The sequence below is a fragment of the Engystomops pustulosus genome, chromosome 7 (assembly GCF_040894005.1).
Source record: "Engystomops pustulosus chromosome 7, aEngPut4.maternal, whole genome shotgun sequence".
NCBI lineage: Eukaryota > Metazoa > Chordata > Amphibia > Anura > Leptodactylidae > Engystomops > Engystomops pustulosus.
In genome coordinates this window covers 55081477-55104092 of record NC_092417.1, presented here as the reverse complement: position 1 = coordinate 55104092, position 22616 = coordinate 55081477, and the positions used below count along the sequence as shown (strand labels likewise).

Below are 22616 nucleotides of genomic sequence, written 5' to 3'. Positions count from 1 at the left end.
TTATGGGGGTCATTTCTAATCACCTTTCAACAGAATTTTGGCTGAAAATAATTTTTTTCTCTTGCTACACCTCTTTCACCTTATTTATAAAGTGTCGTCGCGACACAATTTTGGCAGTTTTCCGGCACTCACGACAATTGTATAAACACTTTTCTGGCAAAAAGAGTGAAAGATTTCTGTACCTAATGTACCTAATGTATATACATGAACTTCTCACCCTAGACTAGTTCTGAGATTTTCTTATGACACATTTAGTATTTTTTTCTTCCTACTGTTCTGAATCCATCACTTGCTATTTGTCTTTCATTCTGTATAATTATATTGAAATACCTCCTAAATAAAGAATGATACAAAAAAGATAAACAATAAATGATATTCTATTATTTTTGTCTTGCAGATCCCCCAGCTGTTGAACCAAGCTTCCAGGAAATTAGGCAAGGTTTGGGCACCACCGTGACCATGAGATGCAGAGTCTTGAGAGCTTTCCCTACCCGGGTTCTTATGTATGAATGGAGACTGGGAAGCAAATTATTAGAGAAGGGGCAATTTGACTCTCAAGACTACACAGAACTAACTGTGAATATACACGCCAGGGAAAATTATGGCACATACAACTGCAGCATTATAAATGAAGCCGGATCTGGACGGTGCAGTTTTCTTGTTACAGGTAAAGCCGCACAGGGTAACAATTCTGTGTCTTTTTAAGGTTTCCATATTGACTGGTTTCCAAGTAAATTCAAAGCTATTTTATTCAGTACTTTCTCATATTCTACTATATTAATATAAGGTCCTTCCGCACACAATCAGTTTCTGTTAAGCATTTTCTGCATGGAATTGAAGTGGAAACTGCACTGAGCTTTACAATAGCTATAAAATCTGCATTATGGTGCCCAAATTATTGTTGGACTAATTATGAGGATGTGTACAAGAAAATTATTGGTTGCTCATAAATCAGCTAATCTTAAACCCGGTATTTTGTCTTGGTGCAAATGACGCCTGACCTTCCCAAATTTACTAGTAATGAACGGACCAGTTCGGGTTCATACGGACAAAACGGTTGGTTTGGGTACCCAAACTCAAACACCTACTGCTACCACCGGAATTGGTGCGGATTGGTATTTAGTGAGGAGCACCTGATCGTGGGTGTTACTGATGTGGATGAGCCAAAGCCTGAACGCGGACTCGGAGATCCGAACTCACAATGTTAAGCACATACCTGTACAGCGCAGTTTGGACTGCTGAACCCTACCAAACACTTCTGAAGGGTTTGGTGTTTGTTCCAACCATCAAACTTATTGGCCAATTGCTCTTGAGAGGAAATTCATAAACCAAAACTAACCAGCAAGGGTGGCGGACCCTTTTTTCATGGGTCCCAAGTTACACATTTGCTTTAAAAGGCTGGAAACCTTTATTAACAAGATCTAATCTAAATTAGCATACTTTTCCATCTCCTTACACATCACATGTAAAGGAACTGAGGCTAATTCGGCAACAAAACTGCATGACTGATGAATTGAAGTATAATTTTTATTACCTGTAGTAAAAGCTAAACTACAACATCAGGGGGAAAAATACAACTGGAGACATTATCCTTGTCAGGAAATTGGATTTTTTAGGGTCACTCTTAAATTATAACTAATATATAACATTATTTGGCGTCATTTGTTTCACTTGTTATTTGCGACCTAGCATGAAGACGGAATATCTGGAGGGATGTTTAGCATGATAAGCAATAAATTGAGAGCAATTAGGAGATAAATTGATGTTACATGTGGATAACAGCAGAGTCTGCTGAAACGTATTAGCTGTGTAAAGAAAATTAATGATATGCTACAGCCGCTCTGCTTTAAACATTGGTGAGTTGAGAAGGCTGGTTACAATTTGCAGGTTAGGAAGACAAACAGGGAAAATGTGTCCATGTTGTAGGCACCCAACTTTAAAGGGGCTGTACAAGATTAGAAAAACAAGTCAGTTTTACTTCAAAATCCATTTTACAGATGTCCATGGGTTGTTTCTGGTATTGCAGACCTCCTTAATACACTTTAAAGGGAATCTGTCATCAGGATATGACATTTTAACCTGATGACAGGTTCCAATAGCCCATGTAATAAATATTGCTTCTTTCCCCTGTTCTCACCATGCTGCCCTCTGCATATATACTTAGCTTCTTGTTTCTCATCCTTTAGTTTGTCCTAATGGCGTTATCCACTGTGCCTCTTTCTCTCACAGTAAGTTTCACTGACAGACCCAGAAAGAGATGGGGGAGGGAGCTGGATGAGTCATTACTCTCCTGCTACAGATCCTCCTATTCATCAATGTTTAGACTTGTAAACAAAGATCCATAGAGAGTTTTCAGACAGCACTAAAATAGTTATCAGGACTGCTGAATCACTTGATGAACATTCAGAGATTATAAGTAAGGCAGTAAAGGCACATGGACAGCTTACGTAAAGCAATGGCTCATCCCTTTAATATTTTGACCTTTGAGTCCCATTTTCAAAACGCATTTGCAATATTAATGAAACATTATAAAGTAATAGTATTTTGTAAAACAATTGTCACACGTTCCAGGACAGTGAAAATGCTTTTATTACAGAGAACTAAACGTGACAAGGATTTTTTCGAAGACTGTATGCTCTGCAGGTCTCTATAGACTGACGAAGGAAAAGAAGAAGAGAGAAGGGAATCTTCAACTCTGCCTTAAGCATCACCACTTCCTAGCTGATCAAACTGAGTGTGTTAGTCTCCTTGTCAGGAATCACACCAGTACTGTAGAGCTGCAGGCATTTCTAATATGCTATACAAGGACATGTTTTCAGAAGAAAGTCATTTTTTTTCTCTTTGATCTTGAGTTTAATTCAGATTTTGGAGTAACTGAAGGTGAAGCAAATCTAAAAATAAATGTTCCTTATGCTAAGGTGGTTCAGCGGCCCTGGCGGGTTATTGGACTTTTTGTAGACTTTTGATTTACATGCTATAGACTGCACTAGTTACTCGTTCAGTTTTGTGCAAAGTCATGAAGCACCAGCCCTTCTGTGTATGGGAATGTAATAACTTATCAGATTACTTATGTATACCATGGGTGCACAAATGGCTTCTATAAAAAAGGCAGGTGTAGGGAACGGAATACAATACAGTAGTGCTCCCCACCCATATAAGAACCAGGGACTGGTTGTACAAAAGAAACTATTTCCAAGGACTAATGGGGGAAGGAGGGTACATAAAAGTGTTCAATTACATACCCTGCCTTTACTCTGTGCCCAACCCCACACCCTATTCTGAACCTACCTTTCTACAGGCCTTTACATGGTGGTCAGGGACTGCTGTAGTTTCATTCAGATGGGGACTACTGCAGCACAGTATACCTTAGATGTATTTTAGGCAGGGGTTCCGTTTCATGGTCCTTCTATTCTAGTCATAAGTAGTATGTTTGACAAGCCAGTCATTAGCTAATTGCTTAGACCTCTACAACTCACATATGTTGGAAGAATGGGTGTTTCTTGATCCTCCTTGTTGTTTTTGAGGAAGAGATATGATGGAGATACAGTAAGAATTTGCATAAGTTTAGCTCCCTATATTTAAATGAGACACTGTAACAACCACATGTTTCAAGATCCCTAAAATAGACTATTGAGAAATAGGTGAACCTCTGCAGCCACTTCTCACCTCATCTCCACCTCTCAGGAATCCACATCCTCTTAATATTGGAGAGTTGCAGATATAAAGTTTCCATTAGTAGATATTTAAGGCATATGGACTTATAGGTTAGATCAAAGTAACATGAATTTTCTGCGGTCAATGGACAACTCATAGTAGACCCACCCACAGCAAAAACCGACAGATATTTCTGGTGACAGCTTTCTTGTGTAATTTCTCTACAGATGGACTGGATTTCAATCTCATCATTGACAGTAATTGATGGTTTTCATACTGTCCATCACAGCAGTCATTAGGGCAGGATAACCTCATCAAGCAACTAAATGAAGATAGGTACAGCAATAGTCTATATCAGAATATAGACCCTGTCGTTGAGCTGTGGAAGCACCCTACTGTTCATATATCCACTCTAGGTGGTGGCTCCAAGGAACTTCAGCTTAGATCTTATTTGTTGTATAGGGAGCTGAGTTGTGTTTCCCCGAAAACAAGTACTTTGCACTGGATGGAGCTTTATGTAAATATTTCATCATTATAAGAGATGGATAAGGGGCCAGACAATTCCATGAAGAGTAAACACATACTGTATGTCTAGGTAGCAACTGAAAAGCAAATTCTAAAACTGTTTAGAATCCAGTTCCGCAGCTAGGCAAGAAGAGGTTTTTTTACACAATAAAAAATAAAATAAAAATATGCATATGTTAAAATAAAAAACCTTTAGATTACTCAGATGTGTTGATTGGGCACTGTGTCATTTTGCCTGGGCTCATCACTACTCTACTACTACTGTATTAGAGTTATTCTTGAATAGGTGAGGTTACTTTCTTTATAGAATGGCCTTGTCTTGTTTATCTCCATATTTTGCATTACAAAGCTTTTACATTTGAACTCATCAAGTGCTAAGTGAAAGATCTTACTCAAGAGCATTTTCCTTTCAATGTATTCGTTTTTTTTTTTAGTGCTTCCCCGTAAAAGTCCTTCCTGATTCTAAAAAAATTTTCCCCAGTAATTTAATGCAATGAGAAGTAAGGGCTTTTACCGTAATAGAGCCTCACATTTTCATCAATTTAGAAGTAATGCAACTAATTCAGTGGATGGATTGAAAAGATGATGCTTAAAAGAGGCCAAATTATAGAGTCCAGGAATAAGTGTGTTTGTCTCCTCGTCCATGGACTCTACAGTCAGGCAAAGCAAGTATAGGCAAATGGTAGAGAAATCCAAACAATGTGTTGTTGAGCGGCACCGTGTGTATAACAATAATCGGGTGCAGGTCTTCTAAGAGGTCTGGCAGCAACCCCAGGGCTTGATAATGCCTTGATTGAATTGGTGAAACGTCGCACATTTTTTGGTGGAATAAACCTTTCTCTTCAGAGATACCGGAGTGCTGCTTCTCAATTGTATCCGGCAAATGGTAGAGTATACTGTAAATTGTGTTAGAAAACTCTATAGACCTGTAGTATACAGGAACAAGAAAAGGTAAAAGTGTATAAGAAGTAAGTATGATCTCCCCCCCCCTCTCCAGAAGTTCCCCTGGCTCTACAGCTTCATCTAATCTAATATCTAATGTACTATACAAAATTTTCAATAGAAGGAACTGGAGAAGGGGTCCTTCTGCCGTATTGCTTCCTCGCAATGCATTTGAGAGAACACACAGTAAGAGGAGAACAGGGCAGCAGGGGGAGATATTTGATTGGCCTAGACCACACATGTAACTCGGACATCAGATAGAGCCTTCAACTCTGGGAACAAGCACAGAGAAGGGTGATCAAGGCAATAAAGGGAAGGTTATGACATTTCTTTTTTCTAGGGCCATCTAATTACAATGTACAAATACATGAATTGCAGTACAGAGATCTTTTTGAATGATCCTAGGCCTGTGGCCAAGGGAGGGGGCATCCTCCATGTCTAGTGGGGATATGGTTCTATCATCACAATAGACATAGATTTTATACTAAAGCAATGTTAACTCTCTGCCCAGGAGGTTGTGATACATTGTACATGTTCAAGATAGGCCTGGATGCCTTTCATTAATTCATATAATGTACAGTAAACAAGTTCCTTTGGTTAAAAGGTTCATAGGTTCATAGGACCATAGGAACAGCTGCCTATCTGCCCGTGACTGAATTGGAACATTGGTCTTCTTATATAGATAGCATTTGGCCCAGCGTATGGGGGTTGCCACTATACTTCTTATAGTTCTGTTACATAGGGTATTAAAAAGCTGTTCTATTATAAAGGGGCTTTTTCATTGACATGTCCCCTGAATTTAGGACCAATACCATTTACTGAATAAAATTGTACTAATGCAAAGAAATTTATGACATTGTTCGATTGAATGTATTTATTTTTATTCCAGGAAAGGCCTATCCCCCCGAATTCTACTATGACACCTACAACCCCTTATGGCAGAGTAAAGCCAGTGTCTACTCCTACAGTTTACAGTGGACACAGATGAACCCGGATGCTGTGGACCGCATACTGGCATACCGCTTGGGACTAAAGCAGGTAATCCCTTACATTAAACAATACGATAACAATTTAATGGGCGCATTATTTGCTTGTCTTGAGATTGTAAGGCGCATACTAAAGCGTTGAAAAACATTCTGCAAAGGGTAATCATTCCTTCTTACTCACTGGGAATTGATTTCTTTAGTTACGGATGTGCTGTGCAGAGCAGGAGATACGATGGCAGGTTTGCAATTTAAAGGCCTAAAAATTTAATTACATTTTAAGATTAACTTCCATCTGAAGGAACTTGTGTTGAGATGAAAGCATACTTGTAAAATACAAGACAGGTACACTCAGATACAGATCACTTGTTTTATGCATGCAGATTTGGCCTCTGTTTTTCGCACCATATAGAACAGATGGCAGGAAGACTTCTCATTTAGAGTCTACAACAATCTTCCTGGAGGATGCTTGTCTGTTTGATTGCTGTATGCTGCAAATAAGAAAATAGGGTAAGGACAGGAAGAGACATGATTCTTGCCACTTACTTAAATAGCTTGTTCTTAAAGGATTTGTCTACTTTAGATTTTCAAATAGAGTTTCAAGAAAGAAGTGAACATTTTGAAATTTCCTGAATTCCTGCATTGATTGTTATCTAAGTTGTACATTGTTTTTAGACATAATAAGGGGAATTCAATAATGTGTCACAGGTTCCGACTCAACAGAATCACAGAGCTCAATGACACTAGTGTAGTCCTGTGAAAGATTCATCATTGTGATTGCTGTGTGGAGATGTATAAGTTCCCATAGATGGCTTTAGGCCCGCCGGTGGTATGTGACCACACGTGTGGGGCACTGTACCGTACAACGGGAAAAGATATAGCATGCTTATGGCCGGCTGGTGCTATCTTCTATGAAGAGACGAGGGTGAGCAATCGCGCCATATATGCTGTGTGAAAGCAACCGAAGACTGCTGACTTCTGCTCTTAAATATATGCTTTTGGCTGGCTTAAACTGTGCGACTCAATGTAGAGCACTCTCCTTATTTTTTGGCACACACACTATTTCCTGTCCAACCACACCCCTTTTCTGAGACCACACCCCTCTCTCAAGACCAAGCCCCCTTTGTTAGACGAGACAGAAAAGTGCCAAAAAATTATCTAAAAGCCTTCATAATTGTGTTTGTGCAAATTAGGATTCTGCAAATCTGGTGCAGGTGATTAATGATTTTCCCCCAATGTAACTAATGATACGCTGTAATGTTCCAGTCTTACTGAATGCAGAGAGAAAAAGTAAGGAAAACTCTGCATAATGACCTTTCCTGGAAATAATTGGTAAAATTAGGTTGAGTAAATGAAATGAAATAGAAGTGTGGAGCTTTGTGTATATAATAAAAGATACAAAGCCTTGGAAATGTTGGTTAGTGAAAACTATGCATCATCTCAGATGATGACCCACATTTATCAAAACTAGTGCAGTCAGTACTATGTGCAGTTTGCCTGTGGAGTGTGCAGATTAATCAAAACTGGCGCACAGTATTTATCTGGCGCACCCTACACTGCACCAGAAGTGTGCACTATTTTTTTTGGTTCACTTTGTTCATGCTGCAGAATTGTGGTGCAGTTAGAAGTAACCGCAACACAAAACTGGCGCAGACACTTTATAAATTGCACATTCTTTTCAGTACACAGTCAAACAGAAAACTGGCACAAACACCTTAATAAATGTTGTCCAATGTGTTACAGAAACACACAAAGCTAGAAAAAGGTACATAAACATTGTAAAAGACCTGGGTGAAATAAACAGTCATAATATGTGATTCAACTGCGTGCTACTTTTTAAGATCATTCAAATGACCATCAATCCTGAAATAGGTGGAAAAGAACACAATGCACAAAGGGGCACATGTATCAAACTTTTTTTTGCGCCTAAAATCGTCTCCCTTCAAAGTTGGTCATTGTCTATATTTCTGCAGTGTACCCTAAATTATCACCTCAATCCAGACTCCACAACTTTTTTAAAAACAAAGTCTCAAATTTTGTACTCCTGACCAGGTGTAGAAGTTAGCTTGGAGCTTTTGCGACTTTGGGAGAACTTTTGTTTGCTTTTTTGTTTTAAAAAGTTGAAATTCACTAAAGACTAAACAACACATGTATCAATAAGATAAAAAAATAACTAAGATACATTTGGCCAGCAGAAAAGATAAGAAAAGTCACAAAAAACAGACGGACAAAGCCAAATGATACACGTGTATGGTAAAAAGTTCATCTTCTGCAAATCACTGAAGAAAATTGATATTCCTGGAACAATCATTTTCTATGAGCAGAAAAAGTAGAACTTTAAGCAACAAGTCACTATTTGGATGCCACACACCAAAACATTACCTCAAGTATAAAGCATGCATGGCCTCAGGGAGGTAAAACTAATAGGTTAGGGGTAGATTAATCTGACACTTTTTGCATATTTGAGCTCCCATTTGAGCTCCCATGTTGTCTATTGCCAACATTAATGTTCAGTGTCGGGTTTAAAGATACATATATCCGTATGTAAATCACTAAATCATGCTTTCTGCAGATTGGAATATCTCATGATGGCTGTGTAACCCCAAGTATGGGGTTTTCCCAAAGTGAGCTTCTGCAGGAGAGGAAGGTTCATAAAACAATTTGTATTGCAAATATCAGCACAATTGGATTATACAATGGCTGTATTTGTCACATGATGACCTTTAGTGACCTAACAACAATAAAATATTATCGTCCATATGCTATTCCTAGACATCTATTTATAGCTATAAAATGAAGTAAAACTTAAAGGACACGTCTACTACCCCCACAGGGACATATAAACTATGACCTTCTAAATGGAATCACAAAGGAACTCAATGATTCCCAGAAGTTTCAGGAGAAATATGAGGCTGTTATTATAGAGGTGACATTAGACATTCGCTTGCTCTATTTCCAGAGGTTGGCAAATAACTGTTATGTGGTCAAGGCTGATACACTGTTATGACTCGTACAAGAGTAAGACCAAAGTATGAGAAAGGTCTATAGAGCCATCAGTATAAGAGGCTCCTCTGTGGCATAACAAGTTTGGATGCGGAGTACTAACGCACTGGAGCCTTGGCTTTTTAGGCCTTTACCATATATGAGGAGACAAATACTATAAATAATACATCATAGTTAGTGTATTGTGTACATCTTTAGGTTATGCTTTTAAGGCCCTTTTCAAATAATCGGTCATAATTGATGAAAAAAGTAATGAGTTGTATACAGTTATATATCTCTGCCAAGGTGATAAACCCCCTGATGAAACCTGACACATACCATTAACTTGTTATGGGTTTTATCCTGGTACTTTGTTGTAGGCACTGCTACTGCATTGTTGAGTTCTGTTCATTCAACATAGATACAAATGAGTAGGGACAATGCCCATCCTGTACTACTTGAAGAGCGTACTCTCCTTCATTGTAACAAATGCTGCTCTTATCTATCTACCTTGAAGAATCCATTATCTTGCATAAACTTGGGGCTATTACATTTGTAGCAATGTGACCTTTCCTACAATATGCATTTACATGTCCTCTTCTCTGGATGATGGTTGTCTTGATCTCAATACATTCTACTCCAGTTAGCTTGTTTCTTAGAGGAGTCACTTTTTGAATGTTGAGGGTCTTTCTTGCCACACGTTTTTCAGTCCCCATAGTTATTTTACACAAAGTGTTAAATGTTCCCTTTATCATGTATAGTAATAGTGATTGCATTAACCTTCTATCATACCGAGAGCGACTGTTTCATAAAAGAAGAATATGGCAAATGGTTTATGTTTTTGTAAGTTCCTCTTTTCAATGTTCCGTCACATAAAAGCATCACAGTAAGTATCTTCCATGGAGAAAATGAACACATTAACGAGTGCAGGTCCACAAAGATAGACCGATACCCAACAAACAGAAAGCTTTTAGTGATTGCATTTTCCTTAGAATGTTTTCATAATGCAAGGACAGAATCTAAAAGGCGACATAATGTGGAAAGATTTTATTAATGTTCTCGAGAACATAGTTTAACTCTATAGAAAGTGTTCACTGTAAGGACATGCTGTGCAGTTGTTGAACATACAAACAAAGTAAGAAATGGTAAGAAAAAATATAAGGAATAAATGTAATAAATATTAGTTTTAAAAAACCTGGAACCATGTACAATAAAGAGAACCCTGCCCTGACTTTCTTTTCTCATAATTTCAGCCAACATACTGGAAGGAATGATTTGAATTATAGTCATAAATGACCTGACCTTCGCTGCTGCTGTGCAGACCGGATATACTAATTGGCTCTGGCCTCTTGGTATATCGGGCAGCAATCTCTGCCAAGTCCAAACATGTCTGACATGGCAGAGATTTCAGCTTTAGTCTACGCCAGTTTTCCAGTAGTGAGTATAGTAAATGCAAAGGCCCGGGGTATTCCCGCCATTGTCAGCCTCACTCCACACTCTGTCAAGCCCAAAGTGGAAACATTTATACATGCCTTGACCACTAAAAAGTTGGCAGGCAAGGCATAGTAAGATAAAAATACTATTACGGTAACTTAATTTTCAGGTCCTTTGGAGTTTGGCACCTTTTACTCAGTGTTTTTAAAGTTATCCACCCATTCACAGGATATCCACCCCTAAAATGTTTACTCCTGAATGAGACACTAAGCCTTTTATAATTGGGACTTTCCTATGTGTGTTGTATATAAATAAAAGGCTACCTTCCCATTGGCTAGTATGATCTAATTTACTGGAAACTTAAACCAGAAAAGGCCAAATGTTTGGAATGAGCAGAAATATTTAAACAACCACAAACCCCAGGTTGATCTGGGAAACAGAGGCATTCAGCATTCTGTACTTCCTTACGGGTCTTTTTTTTAACTTTGGGGTCTAGTTAATTTTTTGGGTGTGGTTTAAACTCATATTTTATTTAAATGATCAAAATTGCTTGGCTCTTGTTACAGACCACCATAACTATGATATGATACTGGACTGGAAGAAATGTATAAGCAAACATCTAAATTCTTATTATTATTATTACTTTGAAAACGTAATTATATTTGGAGGGGGAGACTTATCTTTTCTTTTCAATGTTACACATATTTTTGTGTAGTTTTCTATTTCTGCATTTTTTTGCGACTGTTTGAGAACTGCACTTCAACTCACTGCAAACCGATCTCATTATCTAGCTAAAGGATACAGATATTTAGCCGACTTTTTTACTGATTTATTTACAGGGACTTTTAAAAAGTCACATGAAAATGCATAAAACCTCACCATGATTATTCTGGAGAACTGAGCGAAGAATGAGAAATTGGAGCAATTGTATAGGCATGGCCAAGAGATTCAAGAGTTAACCATACTTGCTTGCTAAGTTCACATTTGTGTCTCTGATTACTGAAAACTCTCCAATTCTGTCTAACGTTAGGGAAACTAAAACATGTGTGTTTCCGTTACTCAAACATTTTGGTTTTCAGATAAAATACGCTAGCTGAGTCAGAATTGATGCGCTTTTTTTTATTCACAGCTAGGGTGGGGTGTTGCGTTACACTCTCTATTTTTTGAGTACATTACGGAGGTGCACCCAAAGTCTTTAGTTAAAAGCTTGTGATCTCTATTGAATTCTTGCATCACATTTGGAAAAAGGGTTTCATAAGACGTGGGGAGCTGCACACTTAGGACTACTAAATGGTTATAGAATGGGCAATAAAAAAAAAGGGAGAAAAGCAGGTGTGACTTGACTTGTGACCAGTGTGTATACATGTAAAGCTCCTAAAATATGCCATAAAGAGCATCTACCATCAGGATGAAAGACTATATGCAAATGAGCCTTAGGGGATCAGGCTCATTTGCATACAGTCCTGCATCCTGGTGGTAGATGCCCTCAAAGCATGGCATGATTTTGACCATCGTCGGCTCAGTTTATAACGCTTTCAGGCGGGAACCCAGGATTTTAAAATGTGACAGGCATTGGTGGAGGCTTAAATAGCAAACTGAATTGCATCCGGCCCCTGCCTCTGCTGAGTGTAATCATATTTAGTACTTTTTTGTGCCATAAATTGTGACATTTTGAAAAAAACTTTAAAAAAAAATCAAGTCAGAGAAACTAGCCACATCGAGAAAAGTTGCATTTATCGCCACCCATACAATACTGTACAATACAGTGCTTGGTGGTAGCTTGTTATGAAAAAATATTTGATGTGATAACATCATGGCCTACAAACTCCTATTAAATTTGGTTACTGGTCTGAGGTCTGAATTTATTTTGAACCTTGCCTGCACCATATATCAGGCACATACTATATGACAAACTATGTGAGAAATGGAACTAATATTGAGAGGTTTGCTATAATAGGGTGTCCTAGGTATATTGGTTTTGCATGCCGTGTTTCTTTATATTACTTTCATTAGCCTGATATACGGTAATACATAGAGTCAGCAGGATATAATTGAATGGAAATAGATTATCCAAAACTGATATGTCAGTTCAACTATGAAAAGATTATGAAATCATTTTCTTTCTGTGCACATGTACTAAAATATTTGTAAAAAAAAAAAAAAAAATTACCGTGGCAAATAGAACCGTGTCTGAACTCCCATACAACATTGTGAATTTTACATTAACTGGAGGAAAGAACATTTCTTTCTCTTTCACCTTTTTATAAATGTTCTTTGCATCCTTATCTCCCTTCCTATCCGCTCTCTTTGGCGAAGCTGAAATCCCCACTTTCTAAAACTTGAAACTAATTTCCAAGTTGGCAGTATCAAGCCAGGACATTATCTTGTGGTTTTTTTTTTCAAGAAAAACTTTTTACCCTTTTTTTTCATTCATATCGCAAAACTTTATTATACTGCATTGTTTGCAGATCAATGTGTGATAATATTATATTCAGGGAGAAACGGGATCTTGCTCTCGGAAGCATTTATTTATTTTTAAAGCACCGGTTTTATGGATGGTATAAATCATTATGATACCTGTGGCAACCATTCATTTGAAGTTTCCTCACGTGCCGCAGCAGCTATCAGTGCTGGCTGGATTTCTACAGGACTAAATTTTAGTCTTGAAAGTGCAGTGATAAATCTCTCAGTCTATTAGCTAAAGTGTATTGGTTAAGAAGCCTAAATAAAGGTGGGTAGCACAAAAATGGTAAAGCGTATCGTATAATGTGACGGGGGAAAACCTCACATCTTTTATTTTGAAATACAAATAGGTAAATGCTATGCGGCTTTCAGTCGTGGCTTTTGGTTGTCTGGGTTTGGATCATCACATGCTCCTAGTATTTTTTTTTTTTTAGAAAAGATTTAAATATGAAACTTAAAGATTTTTTTTTAAAACCAGAACAAAAGAATTTAGTATTTGTTTTCTACTTTGGAAGAAATATGAGCCAGTTTCACACCCACTTGTCTGCTAATAATGCAGCTTTTCTGCCCAGGTGCTTGTAACTTAATGGGACAACCCAAATCTCTGACTCCAAAGGTCCCATAGAAGCCACATTTGTGCTACAGGCGACCTTGAGGTAGACAGATGTACTGGTCAACTGGGGATTTTGATAGCTTTTATATTGTTACATGTATTTTTAGGGCCCTTCTGGCTCATTAGCATACTTTTTTTAAAGTACGGACAACAAGAATGAATAACAAATATATAAAGATTGCCATAGTCACGGTGCCAGGATCTAAGTGCCCATGGTTTATCACGCCTGATTTAGATGTTACATGTTAGAGTTTGATTGAAGGTATTAAAGAGTTTATGTATTGTAAAGACCAAAAGGCCATAAATCTGTAAAATCTGTTACAGTACTGTATATTCTAGAGTCCACGTATATCGACTATATTAATAAAAGATGAAGTATGCCACTGGAGGATCTCATTGATAATGAGGCTGTTTACCAACATCATTATGCCGATACATGTAATTGTAGAAAATGTGATAATTCATTGTTTATTTATTAGTTACTTTTGTATATCAGTCTTTTATTCATCTAAAATATATACTCTACATCTCTATCCTTGTGTTACCTTTCTGATACCACGGAAGAGTCTCTGGTTTTCAACCTTCATGTTTCAGTTCATAATGAACCTCCACCCATTGGGGCTAATGTGTCATTTTTAATGAGATGCCAATAATGATTTATGGTTTTCACCTGCAAATTGAGTACTCTCTGTGCCGATCATTGGATTTTTCTTGCTAGCTGGCCATTTTTCAAAGCTTTCTGACTCTCGTGAGGGAACCTTTCAACTTTAAGTGATAGCTCCTTTAAATTACGTAGCAAAGCTATCCATAAAGGTTGTTATTTCCACAACAATCTGGATTTAGTATTGATAATTGATTTTCTAGTGCAATAGGACATCATCCATAAGGATCAAACATAGTTACACTACATATAGTATATATAGTAGTATATATAGAGTATTTACTGAATAGAAGTTCTTACAGCCTGATGATGTAATAATTGGTCTCTCTACTTCATTACAATCCATGCGAGTAGCTGTAATGTAATGGACATTAGGAGTAAGAATTTTATGACACCGATTTGTCTTGCTGCTGAGTATGAGAAGACTGATTCCTTTTTCTTTCTCTCTAATCTGAATGATGTTTCATAACAGACCTGTCAGACTTCTCCAGAAGGAGAGATTTGCCTCTTATTGTCTGTCCTTATCCTTCTACCTTACTAACCAAAGTTACTGAAGATTACACTGGATTTTATCGCCAACAATTACTGCAATTGGTATGACACTGAAGTATAGATGTACACCAAAATTCTTAGTATAACATTCCTGTGTACTGAAAACTTAGGGCTATGATTGAAAGTCGAAGGCGCTCCTTCATGCTGTTCTGCCTCTATCGCTCAGCATTAAAGGGAATCTGTCAGCAGAAATTGGTCCAATAAACCAGTGTGTTGTGAAGCAGCTTAGCAGCTTTTAGATAATGTTTCTTTCATGTCCCAGTGTGGTGGCATCATCCAGAAAATCAACTTTGAAGTGAGATGTAAATTGGTTTAATGAAGTCAAGGAGGCGGAGAGTTTAACACTACAATCAGCATTCTCTGTCCCAGAATGCCGCATTCACTGTAATTGATGGTCCTGCATCAATCAGGGACATAACTTCAATCACAAGGGAGGAGGTGTTCAGAGACAGGGAAGCTTGACTTTGGTGTTAAACTTTCTGCAACTTCGAAAGTTGATTTTCTGAATGATGCCACCACACAGGGCCATGAAAGAAAGGGCAGCATGGTGGCTCAGTGGTTAACATTACAGCCTTGCAGCATTGGGGTCATGAGTTCAAGTCCCATTCAGGTCAACATCTGCAAAGAGTTTGTATGTTCTCTCCGTGTTGCGTGGGTTTCCTCCAGTTTCCTCCCACACACTAAAACATACTGGTAGGTTGATTAGATTGTGAGCCCCGTTGGGGACAGGGACTGATTTGACGAGCGCTGTGTAATCTGTGTGTGCTATTCATTATTATTAAAGAAACAAATCTGGATGCTGTTCAGCTACTTTTCAACATCCTAGCAGTGGTTTATTTTTCTCTGATGACAGGTTTAAGGATTACTGCGCTATGTCATCAATGCCCTATTTGACTTTGCTGTGAACCATAATAATACATTTGTACCTTAAATTCATCAGGGGTCAGTTATTTAGGCAATGTTTACGGTCTGTTAACATGCATTGCCATCTGGCATTTATGATGGCATTGTGCTAGCCATGGTGCATGTCAGAAAAACACTGACTTTCTTATTTAACACCAGTACACGTCACTACTGATGAGCCCCCTTATCCACCAATATGCTTCTTTAATGTCAGTAGTGACAAATGGGTGTTATGGGATCACAATCTGATTTCCTGGTAGCAGCAAAAGACAGTGTAGATCTTGTTGGAAGCAGTGACTGTGTGGCTGTATACAGTGGAAGAAATAAACCTCATCCTGAGATAGAATGGTTTATCATTATGACCATATATTAAAACACCTTCCAGTTGTCAGTCTCTACCTGAACCTTTAGCATTCATGTCATATTATATTCATGTTTCACAAATTCAGTTATTATATAAAATGATTAAAGTTGAGCAAGAAATAAATAGCACTCGGAGCACATAAATTATAGACAAACTTCATTTACTTGAAATAAGTGACAAGTTCGTATGTTGTAAATTATAAATGAAATCAATGTCTTCATAGCCATTCATTTCCCCAGTTAGTTGCTTTACATGTGATATAGAGAACTTTGCATCAGTTTATAAGAGCAAAATTAAACAAATCGATCCATTCAAGGGGGAATATTAGCACAATGGTTACTGGAGCTTTATTTGGTCGATGTAGCACTGGAGCTTTCTAGTTGAGGGATTTTATACACTTTTACAACATGTATGGCAAAGAGGTGTAGCCTAGTGGTAAGGGGAAGGCAAGACATAAGTTGAGCAGAAAATTAAGAAAATAAACCAAAATTGTGATTTTTTTTCTCATGTAAAATTGTGTTTTTTATGTAACCAAAGCCTACAAATAAAAGGTGCAAAGTTAGACAAGACAGATTTCATCAAACATGGCTGCTTCTTTCCAACTACAGTGCTACAGCTGTCCCTGCTTGGTGCTCTATAGAAATGAATGTAGTTTAGTTGCAGTACTACCCTGTACCAGTGGTCAGGACAGGAGGTGCTTTTTTAAGAAATCAGCAATCTGTTTTAAACACAGAATATTAACTTTAAGCATTAGACATTTAAGGTACACTGTCACCAGCTTTTACCTTACTAAACTACCAACTCCAAAAAAAAGGTTTTTATTTCTAGAATATCTTATTTGAATATTTACCCATAGAAAATAACTTTTAAAGTCATAAGCAAATGATCTGAAAGAAGTGAAGAGGGCCTGAGATGGGTCATGCTAAGACACTGAAGGGGGGGGGGGGGGGCAGTTCAGATGCCTGATCTTGGGCTCCATAGTACTTCACACTATCAGATTAAAGTTAAAAATATCATCAGGCTTGTGGTTCTGTGAACTATAAGACCGGAGATATGGACATATATGCTTGAGTATAAGCTAAGGCCCCTACTTTCACCCCAAAAAAACTGGAAAAACATATTGTGGGTCATTTACTAAGGGTCCGATTCGCGTTTTCCCGACGTGTTACCCGAATATTTCCGATTTGCACCGATTTCCCCTGAATTGCCCCGGGATTTTGGCGCACACGATCGGATTGTGGCGCATCGGCGCTGACATGCACGCGACGGAAATCGGGGGGCGTGGCCGAACGAAAACCCGACGGATTCAGAAAAAGCGCCGCATTTAAAACAAAAAATCTGTCACGGAGCTTGCACTTAACTTCACTCAGCCCGAGCCGGTGAACTCCAGTGCGTTCCGATGCTTTTCAGCGCAGCAGCGCCACCTGGTGGACGGCGGAGGAACTACCTTAATAAATCCCGTCCGGACCCGAATCCAGCACAGAGAACGCGCCGCTGGATCGCGAATGGACCGGGTAAGTAAATCTGCCCCATTGACTCAAGTATAAGCGTAGGGTGGGAAATGTAGCCGCTACAATTTATTAAAATTTCAAGCAGATCCCCCTTATCAATAAAATGTGCAGCAGAGCCCCCACTCGCTAATATAATGTCCAGCAGAGCCCCAACTCAGTAATTTAATGTCCAGCAGAGCCCACACTCAGTAATATAATCTCCAGCAGAGTCTTCACTCAGTAATAAAATTCCCAGCAGAGCCCCCACTCAGTAATATAATGTCGAGCAGAGCCCCCACTCGGTAATATAATGTCCAGCAGAGCCCCCATTCAGTAATATAATGTCCAGCAGAGTCTTCACTCAGTACTAAAATTCCCAGCAGAGCCCCTACTCAGTAACAAAATGCACAACAAACCCCCACTCATTAATAAAATGGCCAGTAAAGCCCCCTTAAAAATACTAAACGTAATACTAGCCCCCCCCCCCCCATGTCCTTTTCTTCTTGCATAACCCTCACGGCTACTGATGTGTTTCTGGCGTCTTTCTGGCAGTGTAGGCAGAGCTGAGTAACGTCATTGCACATCTATCTATCTATCTATCTATCTATAAAGAAGGAGATCCAAGGCAGCACAACCTATACATCTGGGTGCAAAGTCTGTGAAATCCGTGGCAAAGGATCCTAATGTAGTTTCATGAAAAGCAGCAGCACCCCAATAGGGAATCAAAGCGGGGTGATCTTTATTTCAAGGATGCAACGTTTCGGTGAGTGTTCACTCTTTTCAAGCATATATGTATAAGAGTGGGAATTTTTCAGCACAAAAATTGGCTTATACTCAAGTATATACGTCATATGCATTTTGAAGGATGATATTCTAATCTGGAATATACTATGGTCCTACGTTCTATAAAGTCCAATATATGAATATGGCATCGGAAGTGACTCATTCCAAACTCCCTTATCTGCGCTTATTTGCATATGAAGTTGTAATCGTCAAACCATACCTGGGGGAGGTTAATGGGGTGAAAGCAGGTGAAAGGTTTACATTTAATACATATTGGGTATCTCGCTTGATGCTATGGGGGTCATTTACTAAGGGCCCGATTCGCGTTTTCCTGACGTGTTACCCGAATATTTCCGATTTGCGCCGATTGTACCTGAATTGCCCTGGGTTTTTGGCACACGCGATCGGAATTTGGCGCATCGGCGCCGGTATGCACGCGACGGAAATCGGGGGGCATGGCCGAACGAAAACCCGACGTATTCGGAAAAACCGCCGCATTTTAAAAAAAAATTGTGTCGCGAAAATTTCACTCACCTTCATCCTGGATAGGCCGGTGTATTTCGAGGCATTCCAGCGGACTTCAGCGCAGGAACTGCTTTGATGAATCCCGGCCGGACCCGAATCCAGTGCAGAGAACGCGCCGCTGGATCGCGAACGGACCGGGTAAGTAAATGTGCCCCTATGTGTCTATCACTTGACATACCTTTATTCTACTATGAAGAAAATGTAAGAATAAAAAAGCACTGTCTGAAAACACTTAAATTAATAATTTGGGCAAAACAAAAGCTGGAAAGAGGGCCTAAGGGATGATTGATGTGCATGAGACATAAATTCAAAGAACACAAGAGAGAACTCATGTCTCATGTGCCATCCTCTAAATCCCTGCACTGGGCATAGCACCATGTATTAGTTTTGCCTGGAGCATTCCCTTTAGGTTATCTATAAAGGCTAAAGCTTTGGACGTGAAAGCTACTATTGCCATCAGGCTCAGAAAACATAATGAGATACTGTACAGCAGGAATGAATTTTTATTTATGAAATACAAATCCAAGATTATTTTCTGGCCGCCTCAATAAATCATCAAAAAAATCGTGTTGGTCAGTCCTGCTGTGTGAATATGAGTCATGTCTAGATAACAGGGATTGTGTTTTCAGTAACACGGACGCTATTTATATCCGAGAGTAAATTATTATCATTGTAAACCTGCTGGGGCCCTAATGGGATTAATTAAAAATACAGATGGTTTTCTGTTTTCAATCCCTTAGTATAAATAGCAAAATCACCACTGAGGGTCGTGATGACATAAAGAGGAAAACAAGACATAAAAGCATGGGATTACTACAGAATGAGGGGATGACTGATAGGCGGGCTGGAGGGGTAATAGTATAGTATAAAAATAAGTAGAAATGCAGTCTATTGCCGTATGTTATATCTTTATACCATGCTATTACAATAAATTCTTAAATCTTCCTCTATCTAGTTAGCGGGCGTAGATGAGACAGTAGAAGCTGTACATTAGGTAAAGGGATTTGTATGCCAGTACAAGCCTTTAAAAAGTTGTGATTCCAGGCACAAGGGCACAATTTGGGACTTTTGCCCCCTTATGCCACTTTCCTACTAAGTTGGAGTGAAGGGGTGTGGAGTGAGCTGTGCCATGTTACGGAGTGGGGCAGTGACGACCCAAATGGGAGCAAAAGCTATAGCCTGTTCCAATTCCTGTACAATTCTACAATTCTACTCCAGACAGAAGCAAACACCCACCCCCTATCCATTTATCAGAACCACATCCATATATATCACTTGCATCATTGTCATCTGCGTCATGTAATATTCTACGTAAATTAATTTGTTTCAAATTGATTAATTTGTTTTCATGAGATGCTGGCAGGGTACTCTATTTTGTCTTTGACTTGTTATTCAATCTTTTGGGTTACTGTGTAACATGCAAGTCCCCATATAAATGCTGCTATAATAACTGTATAGATCAAGGGTGGGTCGTGGCCATCCAGCACATTTTAAGATGATGGCCAACAGAGACCATATTGGTGAATTGTGTCATTGCTGTAATTTATAAGAAGCCTCTTTGTGTAGTAGTGGTGGTAAAGGGTGGATAAGGATAAGGGAATATCTACTTGGAAGTAAAACTTATGTGGCAAAGTAACTACAATGGAGTTTTACCGATTTTAGACATCTCCTTTATGATCCATTGCTGCAGTGCGGGATGGATGTATTCTGCACATCACAGTGTTCAGTGTTTTATCATCATTTTTATAGATCACAATGCTGGTAAACTGACTCTTTTATAGTTGGGTCACACACTGTAAAGCATCTTTGTTTTGTCCTTTGTTAGAAAACTTCTGTTGTGAAAGTTTTATTTGAGTTTCTCTAAACTTTAACAATTAAAGTGATGCATTTATTTATTTAATCAATCAATGTGTTTATTGATGCATTCTCTACATTACCTTTCTATACTATCTATCTATGATCTTCTATGTATCTATCTATCTATCTATCTATCTATCTAATATTTATCTATCTACCTATGATCATCTATCTATCTATCTCTAAATCTACTATTTATTATAAAGTGAATGAACTACCAGTAGATATTCTCTCTTTCTTGTTTATGACAGGCAGGTCAACAACGCTGGTGGGAAACAGAGATTTCAGTTGATGGACCAATTAAAAAAGGGGAATTAATTACTAATAACTTGACTAAACTTGTCAAGCCAGAACCATATGAAATCAGACTCACCCCTATCAACAGATTTGGAGAGGGGGACTCAGCCATTCGAATTATCAAGTACAGCGGTAAGTGTCTGTTACAATGTTTGGGTTTGTTGATGTACTGGCAGAAATTAGAAGACTGTTATTGTATTATATGTTGTTGTATTACTAATGTGTAACCAATGACAGATAATCAGATAAAAGTAAGTTACTCCTGTAGGATCTGACCCTTGGGAATCCCTCTGATTAGGGATTTCGGTTGAAAACTGTCCCACGACAAAAGGTTGTAAGTTGCGGTGAGTTTGTGGTACATATGGGTGGCAATACCTGTCAGAGATTTCTTTATAATTAGATCCAGGAAGAAAATTTGGCTCTCCTGGAATTCCATTGTAAAGTATGAGCCCACATTATTGACGTTAAGGGAGGATCCTCTGATCCAGATGATCAACATATCATCTGTGAAACATTGCCATAATGTGATGTGATGTTTCCACTGTCCCATGCTGTCATTGAAGATAATCTACCTCTCCAACCAGTCCTGGTAGAGATTGGCGTAGGCTGGAGTAAAATGACTACCCTACGCCACTCCCCTTAGCTTTTCATAGAAATCCACCTCAGCAGCAACATGCACAATACAAGTGCTATACCAGCCAATTTATTCCATCTACTTTGGTCAAGATATGTAGAACTAACCAATCCAGGGACTTACACTTATTTAATTTGATGTCACTTGCCCCCCGTAGCGATATGGTGGGATCAGAGATCTATTCCATATATCCCCCCATTCCATTAGCCATTGAAGTCTACCAGAATAGGAATCTAGCATACCAGGTCTCCTTTATAACCCATAGACTTCTGGCAACAGTGGTCGCAAGTTGATCCCATCTATAATGGGCGGGAGACCACATCATCTCTAACACAATTGACCAACATCAGCTGTTGACGTCAGCAGCAATAAACATAGGCAGCTCGCGGTCACCCCAGGAACAGGGAGGGAACAGCCTCAAATCCCAGGCAATCTGGCTCATGCTCGCCCAGCTACAAAGCCATGGGGGGGGATGATGCCAATATGAACTATAATCTAACTATATCAGTTCCACTGCCATTCCTTATCTAGTTCCTTATTCCATTCTCTACTGTACAGTTTTGTTTATACAGCTCTCATGCCGACCTATGTATTTCCATAGTTGTAAATTACAAACAAACCTTCTTTATGTCTAGTCCTGTATCTTGTGTTTGTAGGTTAGCAAGGACCAGGGGGAGGTAGAAGGTGTTAAATGTAGCCACAGGTCTATACAGAAACTGTATACACAAGATAGCAAAGGTTTTTAAGTAAAGTAAAATTTTTCACTGGTTACAAAGGTTTATACAAAGGGATTTAGTTGACATTTACAGCTTATCTGATAATTATGGGGCACATTTACTAAAAACAGTTCAAACTGCTCTATGTGCAGTTTGCCTGTTGGTGAGCAGAGGGTGCAAAATTCATGATTTGTGACGCCCATTCTTCCTGAATCCGGGGCCCTCTGTAGTTCTCCGA

General features: G+C 38.8%; 1 protein-coding gene across 2 annotated transcripts in view; it reads left to right on the top strand.

Annotated features, from left to right (window-relative positions):
• MDGA2 (MAM domain containing glycosylphosphatidylinositol anchor 2) overlaps positions 1 to 22616 on the top strand; it is a 453765-nt gene that overhangs the window by 414278 nt on the left and 16871 nt on the right. For both annotated transcript variants that reach the window (XM_072115988.1, XM_072115986.1), the window contains exons 9-11: positions 398 to 667; positions 6011 to 6159; positions 20983 to 21160. In XM_072115988.1, coding sequence (XP_071972089.1) covers positions 398 to 667; positions 6011 to 6159; positions 20983 to 21160 — 597 coding nt within the window. The remainder of the gene's footprint in view (positions 1 to 397; positions 668 to 6010; positions 6160 to 20982; positions 21161 to 22616) is intronic.